This window comes from Heptranchias perlo, chromosome 16 (assembly GCF_035084215.1).
Source record: "Heptranchias perlo isolate sHepPer1 chromosome 16, sHepPer1.hap1, whole genome shotgun sequence".
Lineage (NCBI taxonomy): Eukaryota > Metazoa > Chordata > Chondrichthyes > Hexanchiformes > Hexanchidae > Heptranchias > Heptranchias perlo.
In genome coordinates, this window is record NC_090340.1 from 17,307,571 (window position 1) to 17,319,797 (window position 12,227).

Below are 12,227 nucleotides of genomic sequence, written 5' to 3' on the forward strand. Positions count from 1 at the left end.
CAAGTAAAAGTTCCGTTCGGGAGGGAAGTTCGGAGAGGAAGGAACTAGTTGAGAGTTCGAAGAGGTAGAAACTGCGAGGGATAAGTAGGCGGGATAAGTAGGCTGAAAAGTAATACCTATCCCTGTCTGGTACATTGTATAATGTGAAGACTGAATGTGGGTGAATAATCCGCACGGAACTCTGAAGCGTGGAACAGAAAGACCTAAAGGGTAGGCCAGCATGTACAACCGATGAGTGTCTTGTTCATTGTTGTAAGAAAGACACAATGTGGGTAAATAAACTGCACTTGTTTGAAGATCTGGCCTGGGTGTGTTACTGATTCCTGGGTCCTAGGCCAGATTCAGCTTGTTGCACTAGCGAGTGGGCAGTGCCTGATTAAGGGTGAACTAGCACTATGACCTTGGTGTGAATTGGAAACTGATTTTCCCTAATGTACTGTAATTGCACCATCTTTCTTTTTTGCTCTCATGCTCTCCCTTCACTGGTCTCTTGCTTCCCCCTTAATTTTGGTCTCTGCTCTTTTATTTTTTACTTTTTACGTCCTGGTCCCTTTTTTTGTGTCTTTCTCTCTGCAACTGTGGGTGCCCAGGAGCAGCAGGACTTTAGTGAGGGGATGAATTGTAAGCACCAACTGCAACTACTTGGATTTTTATTGCAACTTATAGTGTGGAAAATGTCTGTCTTAAGAAGGATGGGGGAAAAACAAATTAAAGAAAAAGGGGGTAAAGGAATAGACACCAAACCACAGAGGGAGAGTTACAAGATGTGAACAAAAGATTGGTCAGAAGTATATGTTTTAAAGTATTTAAAGGTGGAGAGAGGAATGGAGAGTTGAAGGGGTTTAGGAAGGACGGTCTGAAGTGCACGGCCATGGCAGCTGAAGGCTTTGCCTGCAATGATGGGTGAAGGTGGGGGGCAATTCACAAAAGGTCAGGAATTTTAGGCTGGAGAAGGTTGCAGAGATTGGTTGGGGCGAGGCTGTGAAAGGATTTGAAGATGAAAATGTTCAGTGCATTGGAAGAATAGGGAGCCATTGTAGGTCAGTGAAGATGGGGGCGAGGGGCTAGGCAGCCTATTGGAAGCTGAGTTTTGAATAAGTTGAGTCTATGGAGAATGGGAGGCCAGCAAGGAGGACATTGGAGAAATTGAGTCGAGAGGTTACACCAGCTTGGAGAAGTGGTTTCCGGGTTAGTAGGGCTGAGACTGGCGCTGAGGTGGAGGTGGAAGTAAGGTCTTGGCGTTGAATAGGTTGCGGCGTTTGAAGCTTCTCAAGGTTGAATAGGAAGCCAGGGCTGCACTTGGACTGTTTCAGCCTGAATCAAGTGGCCAGGGAGGAGGATAAAGTCTGACTAGAGTGGAGTTCATGGCAGTGGCCAAAAATGAAGGCTTTGGTCACAGTTTAGTTAATGTTCATTTGGAGGAAATTGTGACTCATCCCAGCAGACGGGGACTTGGGCAGCGGGTAGAAGCAACAGCACTAGAACTCTGGTGGTTGGGCAGGTTAGAAGTGGATAGTGCATGGAGGAAAAAGGATATTGGTGGCATTGCTGGGCTGGGGTCTGAGGGTATCGTGTTTGGGTGCTGGCACCCTGGGGTTCTGTTTTTGTGAGCCTGGCCATCAATTGCTCCACAGTAGGCTCATCAATTATCAGCTGTGTCAGCAGAAGCAAGTCTGTCTAACTTGCAGCTCCTGCTCCCAGCAGCTTTCCTTCAAATGAGACCTTTTGATATTGTTGATTCCTGAGGCAGGTACCGACTGATGAAGAGCAGTGTTGCTGGGAGTGGGAGCTGCATGTCAGTGCATTGCTCTCCCGCTCACGGAGCCAGTGGCATTGTCTGTGTAGATTTTAAACTCTCAACCAGCAGCCAAGCTGTTTTTACTGTTAGGTGGGCTCAAAAAGATGGAGCTCCAGATTTAATAAGAGTGGGAATCTGGTTGGATTTGGCCTCCCGCTTATAGGTTGGACATTCCCCCCTCACCCCAGCATCCAGTAAGCATAGGATGTCATTTACGTGCAACCCTCCTAATTCCAGGTCTGGAGCACTGGACAACTATTTCCGGGTTAACCGGCAGCAGCGCACGGTCTCAGTCAGGTTAGCAGCCGAATATGGGGAAGACGAGATGAGCAGCGAAGATTCCAGCACGGATCTGAGCACTGATCTCAGCGAGTCCGAGGAGAGTGGCAGCAGCACGGAGATAGAGGATGAGTACGAGGGCGATGAGTCCGCAGCAGCTTCGTCAGGTGGGTTAGAGAGCTTTAGTGGGGTGTCATTAACACCCATCAATTTCACTTATTTATTGTTGCAGGATAAACGGCAATTAATTAATACTTTAATTTTTGTGGGGGGTGTCAAATCCCTCTAACTTTTTCGTGTTTGCATTCTCTCCACCAACAGCGCACTGCCTGCGGACAAGCTGGTTCCCAGGCCGCCTTCGCTCTGAGCCAGCGATCAGTTGTGCGAGAGTAGCCTGTGTACGATTTTACCTCTTTCAGTGGCTTGAGGACACCCGGGTCGGAGAGGTGGGAGTGAGGTGCCGCAACTGGCCTTGGTGTTCCCGTAACATGCCAACTTGCAAGTGTTGCAATTTTGTAGCGACAGGCTCACTGTCATGTCTGCTACATTGGGTACAGTTGTTTCCCAAACTGGGGGAGGGTGACGAATGCATATATTTGATATCCCATTGAAGAATGAATGGGCATTAAATTTACAGTTTAAAAATGCCATTTGCTTTAATCTATTTGAGGTATTTGGTGGGTGACTGTACTATGTGCAGGGTCGTACCTGTGGCAACATAAGAACGTGAAAAAAATTGAAACACATTTAAAGGCCATTTGGCTAATCAAAACTGAACACGACCAACTTAACACCCACCTGCAATTTGATTGCTCCAATGTCTTCATACCACGAATTCAATAGATTATTACAAACTATTAGCATCCTTTTTTAAGTAACAAATTTTTAAAAAATTTGTTTTTCACTATTTATGCCCTTCCGTCTTCCCGATCTGATTTATCTTGCACTAATGTTCTGAGTTTGTCTTGCCTTCACACACCTTGAGGTTCCCTGAAGCCACCTTCTCTTTAGACTATAGCTTATGCCCTATCTATCTCATAGCTGTTTTCCGCTGGGGATGATTCTTTTCTCTGCACCCTTTCCCATGTCTCTCTTGAAATATGATGACATCCATTGTATACAGCAAACATCCCCATCCTCAATGATGGCGGAGTCCAGCACGTGAGTGCAAAAGACAACTCTGAAGCGTTTGCAACCATCTTCAGCCAGAAGTGCTGAGTCGATGATCCATCTCGGCCTCCTCCCGATATCCCCACCATCACAGAAGCCAGTCTTCAGCCAATTCGATTCACTCCACGTGATATCAAGAAACGGCTGAGTGCATTGGATACAGCAAAGGCTATGGGCCCCGACAACATCCCGGCTGTAGTGCTGAAGACTTGTGTTCCAGTACAGCTACAACACTGGCATCTACCTGACAATGTGGAAAATTGCCCAGGTATGTCCTGTCCACAAAAAGCAGGACAAATCCAATCCGGCCAATTATCACCCCATCAGTCTACTCTCCATCAGCAAAGTGATGGAAGGTGTCGTCGACAGTGCTATAAAGTGGCACTTACTCACCAATAACCTGCTCACCGATGCTCAGTTTGGGTTCCGCCAGGACCGCTCAGCTCCAGACCTCATTACAGCCTTGGTCCAAACGTGGACAAAAGAGCTGAATTCCAGAGGTGAGGTGAGAGTGACTGCCCTTGACATCAAGGCAGCATTTGACCGAGTGTGGCACCAAGGAGCCCTAGTAAAATTGAAGTCAATGGGAATCGGGGAAAACTCTCCGGTGGCTGGAGTCATACCTAGCACAAAGGAAGATGGTAGTGGTTGTTGGAGGCCAATCATCTCAGTCCCAGGGCATTGCTGCAGGAGTTCCTCAGGGCAGTGTCCTCGGCCCAACCATCTTCAGCTGCTTCATCAATGACCTTCCCTCCATCACAAGGTCAGAAATGGGGATGTTCGCTGATGATTGCACAGTGTTCAGTTCCATTCGCAACCCCTCAAATAATGAAGCAGTCTGAGCCCGCATGCAGCAAGACCTGGACAACGTCCAGGCTTGGGCTCATAAGTGGCAAGTAACATTTGCGCCAGATAAGTGCCAGGCAATGATCATCTCCAACAAGAGAGTGTCTAACCACCTCCCCTTGACATTCAACGGCATTACCATCGCCGAATCCTCCACCATCAACATCCTGGGGGGTCACCATTGACCAGAAACTTAACTGGACCAGCCATATAAATACTGTGGCTACAAGAGCAGGTCAGAGGCTGGGTATTCTGCAGCGAGTGACTCACCTCTTGACTCCCCAAAGCCTTTCCACCATCTACAAGGCACAAGCCAGGAGTGTGATGGAATACTCTCCACTTGCCTGGATGAGTGCAACTCCAACAACACTCGAAGCTCGACACCATCCAAGCTAAAGCAGCCCGATTGATTGGTACCCCATCCACCACCCTAAACATTCACTCCCTTCACCGGTGCACTGTGACTGCAGTGTGTACCATCTACAGGATGCACTCCAGCAACTCGCCAAGGCTTCTTCGATAGCACCTCCCAAACCCGCGACCTGTACCACCTGGAAGGACAAGAGCAGAAGGCACATGGGAACAACACCACCTGCATGTTCCCCTCCAAGTCACACACCATCCCGACTTGGAAATATATCGCCGTTCCTTCATCGTCGCTGGGTCAAAATCCTGGAACTTCCTAACAGCACTGTGGGAGAACCTTCACCACACGGACTGCAGCGGTTCAAGAAGGCGGCTCACCACCACCTTCTCTAGGGAAATTAGGGATGGGCAATAAATGCCGGCCTCGCCAGCGACTCCCACATCCCATGAACGAATAAAAACTCCCAAGTGAGGTCTGACAACTGCATAAGTGCGCCTCAGTATACCCTCTGTAGACTTGTACTCCACTGTTCTGGCTATACATCCCAACATTCTATTTGTCTTTTTAATTGCTTCACATTGAAAGTGATGGGTCTACAAAGACCTGGCAGTAACAGTATTAACTGTTAACTCTGTCCCCTTCACAGTATGCCTATATTCACTTTTTTTCCTTCCAATTTACCAACATAAACAGTGAATCTACTTGAAAAAAATAATTTGTTGGCTGTGAACTGTTTTGGGACAGTCTGAGAATGTTAAAGGTACTTGTACCTGCAAGTTCAGTCGTTCAATATCTAATGCTTTTAAATTCTCACTTAAATTTTATTTTTTATTTGTCCAACTGATCTAAATTCTTCAAATAATTAACTGCACCCTCTATCTCTGCTGCTCTCCTGAGTTTAGTTTTGTCTGTAAATGTAACAAACTTACAATTTGTTTCTGCAACCTGGCCGTTGATGTAGCTAAGAAATAACACTAGTCCCTGTTGTGCTTCACTCAGCCCCATCCATCAGTCTGACACTATAACCCCCCCCACCATTAGTTTTTTTTCTTTTATCCAATATATTGTTCCAACCATGTTCCCTCCACTTCAGAAGATGTGTCTCATCAGCTCCAAATGTGTTTGTCATGAGTTAGTGTTGGTGCCATCACCTTGCCTTGTACTGCTTGCACTAGATCCATTTTCACGTGAAGCTGAAACGGATACCTTTTAAAGATGAACAAAACTCCAAAACATCATTGTTTGATCTGGGCAAGAAAGTTGAATTTAAGGCTTTTTAGTTTGTTTAGCCCTCTGCCCCCTCCCCAGTTTATTTGGAGGATTGCTTTTGAATTTGAACTGTTTCGTTAGATCTTATAGTGAGCACGAAGCCGTCGGATTGTCGTAAAGACCCGACTGGTTCACTGATGTCCTTTAGGGAAAGAAACCTGCTGCCTTTACCCAGTCTGGCCTAAATGTGACTCCAGTTCCACACCAATGTGGTTGACTCTTAACTGCTCTCAAGTGGCCGAGCAAGTCACTCAGTTGTATCAGAGCAACCAGGGATGGGCAATAAATGCCGGCCTTGCCAGCGACGCACACGTCCTGAGAGTGAATTTTTTAAAAAATTACACATTTCTGTTCTGAAACCTCAGAGTGCATGTTTTTTTCTGTAGTGGAGTGAATTCTGCTGGTGCACCCACATGCACCCCAGTTTTCATTAGAACAAGTGTAGTTTACTCGACCTTTTAATAGCTGACGGTGCTGAAGTGCTCAGAAGCAGAAACTTGCAGCACGTTTTGATGGTGAGGAATTAATGGGTACTGGCACATTTTATTTTTGTGCCCTTTCATAACTGAACTGTTGAAGCTGCCACTTCCTTATACGCACAAAGGTTTGCCTTCAGTTTACTGTCTGTTCTGTGCTTTTGTAGCTCCTGCTAGCGCCCCGGCACCAGTTACCCCAGTGCCAGCACGGAGTATCGAGGATGAAGATGCACAGCTTGTGCTTCAAGAGCAGGTCGGGCATTTCAGGAATTATAAATGTTTTCCACTAATGGCTTCAAATCTTCACTGAGCTCTCTAACTTGTTTTGATCTGGTTGGAAATTCTGCCTTCTGTGGATTGCCTAATCCTTGATTATTGAGGTTTCAGTGACAACAAAGTGGCAATTAACTGGAAGTAACTGATAGGAAATGAGCATCCAAGAACCAAAGAAATGCAGAGATTGATAGATTTTTGTTCGGTAAGGGTATTAAGGGGTATGAAGTTAAGGTACTGATTTAATTGAATGGGGGAAAATGCTCGAAGGACTGAATGGCCTACTCTTGTTCCTAGATTGTGTTGTTTGTGTGAGGTGATATATGCAGTTGATTCTGATGGTATGTGCTCTCTTGATATGTTGGCACTCAACAATGCAGCTCATTGACATTCCAGTGTTCTGTGTCACAAGATGGTAAAGAATGGCTTTGTGCCTATAATTAGTGGACTGAGAAAATGTGTGTGTAGGTAGTTTGGGGGGGTGGGGGGGAAGAGAAGAGAGTGGAGAGAGAGAGAAGTTAATATTGGGGGGGTTGGTGGGGAGTGGAGAGAGAGAGAGAAGTTAATAGTTGGGAGGGTGGGGAGTGGAGTCCAATGAAAAATAAACTGAATGATCTTGTGCGGTGTTAGCCATGGCTCAGTGGTAGCATTCTTGCCTTTGACACACAAGATTGTGTGTTCAAGCCTCATGACTTGAGCACAAAATCTAGCTTCAAGGGTGAGTGGGGGCATAGTCTATTGCTGGGCATTTTACTTTTAACTAAATCATTGCTATCCAATTTGGTTTATATCACATTATACATGCTGATAAAAATGGTGGAATCCTTAAACCACCTGTGCTTTTCAGGTTGAAATCTCAAGAGCTAAAATTATTTGTCTAATATTGGAGGCATTGATAAAAGCAGAGATGGCAAATGCATGGATGACTTTAAACTTTTAGTAGATCAGCTGTTGAAGTAGGGTTACTGTTATGAACACAGATTAAACATAAGGATTAGGTTAGTGCTGTAATGTATCTGTCACCTTTGCTTACTTGGTGCATATCAAAAGTTAAGGGGGTGATCCAATATAGTGAATTGTAGAGAAATACTTAAGAGGAGAAAGTAATCCCCTGGGGTCTGTTTAGAACTAGTCTGTTTAGGTTTATGCTTGTTGCCACTTGAGTGAAAACTTCTCTACAGCTGAAACAAGCACTTTAAGCAGCTATTGTTGTTAGTCCCCCTGCATTCCAGTGGAAGCATCAGAGTTGGTGTTGTAACTCCAGAACTGTCCTGGAAAGTTCAGAGAAGTTGGGAAGCATATAAGGAGAGACGGTTTTGAACGTGGAAAAGCTCGTGTTACGGAGGTGGGAGGTTTAGGGTATTTACACATTTTATGAGCCGTCAATAAACTTGCCCAAGGAGTGCTTGCATCTATAATTGGGACGTTGGGAAGGTATTCCCCTTCATTCTTGACCGTCACTACACAGTATGAGAGTAAAATGGGTCTGTAATGGAGCATCAGCAGGGTCTATGTGCCTCTAATTGAATGCTTTACCTTTAGGGTAGCCTGGCCTCGCACTCAGAAGACACTTCGAATGTGAAAGAAGACACGACAAGCAATAAGGCCAGCAACGTAGCCTCCGATGACGAAGGGGATACGTGCTCAATCTGTTTTGAGCCGTGGACCAATGCAGGACAGCACCGTCTTGCTGCTCTGCGGTGTGGCCATCTCTTTGGGTTTACCTGCATCGACCGGTGGCTGAGGGGACAAGGAGGAAAATGTCCTCAAGTAAGTTGGCAGAGTAGTACTGGGGATGAGAATGACATTCACAGTTTAACGTTTCACTAACAGGAGCTGCATGCTTGAACTACAGGAGATTGGGTTGAGGGTTGGTTGAAACCTTTTGTCCAGGCGGGTTTCACTGCACTTCGGCTGGATGGATTAATGTATGGAGCAGTCAGTGATGCTTGAAACATGGACTGACGGTTGCTTGTAGTCCACCTCGTGCACACCTACGGACCTGCCCCTCCACTTAATTCAGAGCCCACCAACTTTGGGATGTTGCAGAGAGAGAGAATGTTTTAGAAAATGAAAAAAAAAAATACCTGGAGTTTTGATTTTGTTTACGGTGTGAGTGGCTTTTGATCAAGACATATCTCAGGGTTGTAGCTCCTGAGTACTCTGGTTCAGAGGAATCTGGTTCACCCTCGAGTCTGGAAACAGCAAAGGGCACAATGCCACTGGCATTGTCAATATTAGGCATGGGATGTGGCAAATGACATTTTTTTAAAAATGAAGAGAAATAGTGCAGGGGGTGGGGCGGTGTGGCTGTGAATGTTTGTCTGTAAAATTAAACAGCTGATTTCCAAAGAAAATTGAGAGTTTTATAACTGACCGAACAGAATCTGTGCTGAAAGCCTGTTTGTGTTTGGTTCTTGCAGTGTAATAAGAAAGCTAAGCGGTCAGATGTGGTGTTGCTGTATGCCCGAGCACTGAAAGCTGTGGATACCAGTGAACAGGAGCGATTGAAGAGGTATACACTTGTGACTCTGATTTCTCATTTCATAACTTTCTTTAAAAAATACGTCTGCTTTACTTCTGTAGCGGGACCACGAGAAAGGTCTCCTGTCTTACTTGGAGTAACATGTACCGTTCTGGTCACCAAGCTGCATTGGGGATGCGCAAGCATCAGAGTGCAGGGAAGCTAAATAAGAATAATTCCGAGAAAGCGGATGACTAGTGAGGTTAGGGTTAGCTCCGTACCTACAGCTTAGATGTAGGTACGGTAGTGTAGTGGTCATGTTACTGGACTAGTAATCCAGAGAACACAAGTTCAAATCCCACCATGGCAGTTTGAAATAGGAACCGGAGTAGGCCATTCAGCCCATCGTGCCTGCTCCGCCATTTGATAAGATCAAGGCTGATCTGTGATCTAACTCCATATATCGGCCTTTGGCTTATATCCCTTAATACCTTTGGTTGCCAAAAAACTATATCTCAGATTTAAATTTAGCAATTGAGCTAGTATCAATTGCCGTTTGCGGAAGAGAGTTCCAAACTTCTACCATCCTTTGTGTGTAGAAATGTTTTCTAATCTCACTCCTGAAAGGTCTAGCTCTAATTTTTAGACTCTGCCCCCTACTCCTAGAATCCCCAACCAGCGGAAATAGTTTCTCTCTATCCACCCTCTCAGTTCCCCTTAATATCTTATAAACTTCGATCAGATCATATCTTAACCTTCGAAACTCCACAGAATACAACCCCAATTTGTGTAATCTCTCCTCGTAACTTAACCCTTGAAGTCCGGGTATCATTCTAGTAAACCTACGCTGTACTCCCTCCAAGGCCGAAAGCTGTGATTTTCAAATAAAACAGTTGGATTATAACCTGGTGTTGTAAGATTCCTTACATTTGTCAACCCCACTGGGAGGTAGGCATCTCCGGATTGTGCTCCTAGCTGCCAGTATAACAGCAGCAGAGGCCTAGACACAGGTCCAGCCTGAAATATTGGGTCCAGCAAATGCAATTCCCACTTATCATGGCTGTACTGTCAGGAAGCCACAACGGAAACCAAGCGTGTCCCCATAGGGAGTGAGGGGAAAGCTTTAAGGAGAGTCACCTCCGCCTATTCTCCCACAAGAAGCTCACACAAGAGTGAAAATAAAAGACACCATTTGGAAATCTCCAGTCACTTGCTCCTTTCCTTTTTACTGCAATCTTGCCAATATTTTCCATAACTGCTTCTTTCCCTCCTGCCTTCCCAACGCATTGGAAAGAAAGGGGGAAAAGTACTGAAATCCAGTAATGTTAAGTTACTTCCAATGGAAGTTACTTCTAATTTAACTCTTTGTTGGGGGTGGGGGTGAGTCGCTTTTAGTAGAAGTGCTGCTGCTAAGACTCGTGGCATTTTTCTCTCCTCCCCCTTTCTTGGTCTCTCCATACCATGCATGATGCTGGACTGAGAATGTGGCTAGGAAACCTGCTCCCAAGTCTCAGGCAATGTTGCTTTGAAACTGACTCCTGTGTGTGTCGCACCCTGCAGGGGAAGGCTCCCTGCTTCTCGCGCCCCCAAAATGGGGAAAGATTCTGCCCTCCATTCGCCATCTTTCCCGCAGTGGCATGACTGCAACGGGTACAGTGTCTCGCTCCTGAGTCAGAGGTTCGTGGATTCAAGTCCCACTCCAGAGTCTTGTGTGCATAATCCAGGCTGACACTTCTGTGCAGTACTGAGGGAGTGCTACACTGTTGGAGGTGCCATCTTTCGTTAGATGTTAAACTGAGGTGGATGTGAAAGATCCCGTGGCACTATTTCAAAGAAGAGCAGGTGAGATCTCCCCTATGTCCTGGGCAATATTTATCCCTTGACCAACATGACTCAAAACTTATGACCGAGTCATTGCTATTTGTGAGACCTGGCTGATTGCAAATTGGCTGCATGTTTCCTACATTACAGTGACTATACTTTCAAAAAGTACTTAATTGGCTATAAAGCCAATGGGATGTCCTGAGGTTGTGAAAGGCGCTAAGTAAATGCGAGTTATTTCTTACTGAGTACAAAGTATTGAATGTGCATTATACTGAGAGGTCTACAGATTCCCTCACCATCCCTGTTACGTGTTTTCATTTTTCCTTTGGGATTTCCTTGAGTTATATCCCTTTGCCTTCACTTTTCTCCTTTCTCCTGGGCAGCGATCTGGAGAAGGAGCAGATGTTGCGTCGGAAGGCAGAGCTGGAATCTGCACAGTGTCGTCTCCAACTGCAGTTCCTGACAGATGAGTGCACCAAGTTACGTAAACAGCTGCAGGTAAGGGTCAGTGTGCTGCAAATCCTCATCGATAAGTGCAGAAAACGAGCTATTTACAATTGGATTTACCAAGTCTGCAGAATTTCCACATTTGACTGCAGTGATGCAGTTATAGCTAATATTATGCAGGCCTGAAAGTCCTTGTGTGTGTCTTGCAACTTCCCCCCCCATGGTTGTGAGGTCTCTGTTTCGTCTGACCAGTGGGAGGGAGAGAGACTGCTTTGGATTTTCCTGAGGTTGGAGATGTGTATGTCAAATGACATTTTTTTTCATGTAGGGTAACTGTACATTGTCTGTACTTGTGTGTCCCAATTGCTATATATTGGATTCTGTGTATAAATCTACACGTTTAATTTTTTTCTTCCCTGTGTTTTTGTTTCTGTAGTTGTACAGTGATCCCTTGGTTGTAGTCATCAATCTGTTCTTGGCAAAACTGGAAGCCATGTGTATCTACAGTTATTAGTTTATAATCTGTAGGGTTCAGTATTATACTTCTAATCTTGGCTTCTTACTGAATTAGATAGACCTTCATATCTAGTTCACAGCCTGTGCTGATAGTGAGCTATGATTAGAGGCACATTACTTCTAATCTGCTTGTGTATATAAAGCAGAGACTGGCATCTTCTAAGTGACCCTTAAGGTAATTCTGCTCGCCAGGTGTTTTCTCATCTCTGCCTGTGGTTCTGTTGAATGTTGGTCTCCTGACGCTGTTCTGTGTAATACAGGGACTCTGTGCAAATAATTGGGATTGACTCCCATTTACTTTGTAGGAGCAGGTACCCATAACCCAACAGCAGATTCGCAGGGAACCAGAAGCTGTGCGTTAAGATAGTTTGTTGCAAGCCCAGCTCTTCATACTTAATACAGCTACAGGAAAGAGAATAATGTGTCTCTGGTTTGCTTACATTGCTGTAATATAAAAATAGCTTAAGAGTTGTTGCCAGAATCCCAGTGCTCCCCCTC

At 45.3% G+C, this 12,227-nt stretch overlaps 1 protein-coding gene across 1 annotated transcript in view; it reads left to right on the forward strand.

The window, feature by feature from the left end:
• The first annotated feature begins 1,996 nt into the window (after positions 1–1,996).
• The window catches only part of rfwd3 (ring finger and WD repeat domain 3), a 28,422-nt gene continuing 18,191 nt past the window's right edge, over positions 1,997–12,227 (forward strand). Inside the window, exons 1-5 of the mRNA XM_067997710.1 lie at positions 1,997–2,244; positions 6,373–6,458; positions 8,021–8,248; positions 8,902–8,993; positions 11,150–11,264. Coding sequence (XP_067853811.1) covers positions 2,004–2,244; positions 6,373–6,458; positions 8,021–8,248; positions 8,902–8,993; positions 11,150–11,264 — 762 coding nt within the window. The 5' untranslated portion in view covers positions 1,997–2,003. The remainder of the gene's footprint in view (positions 2,245–6,372; positions 6,459–8,020; positions 8,249–8,901; positions 8,994–11,149; positions 11,265–12,227) is intronic.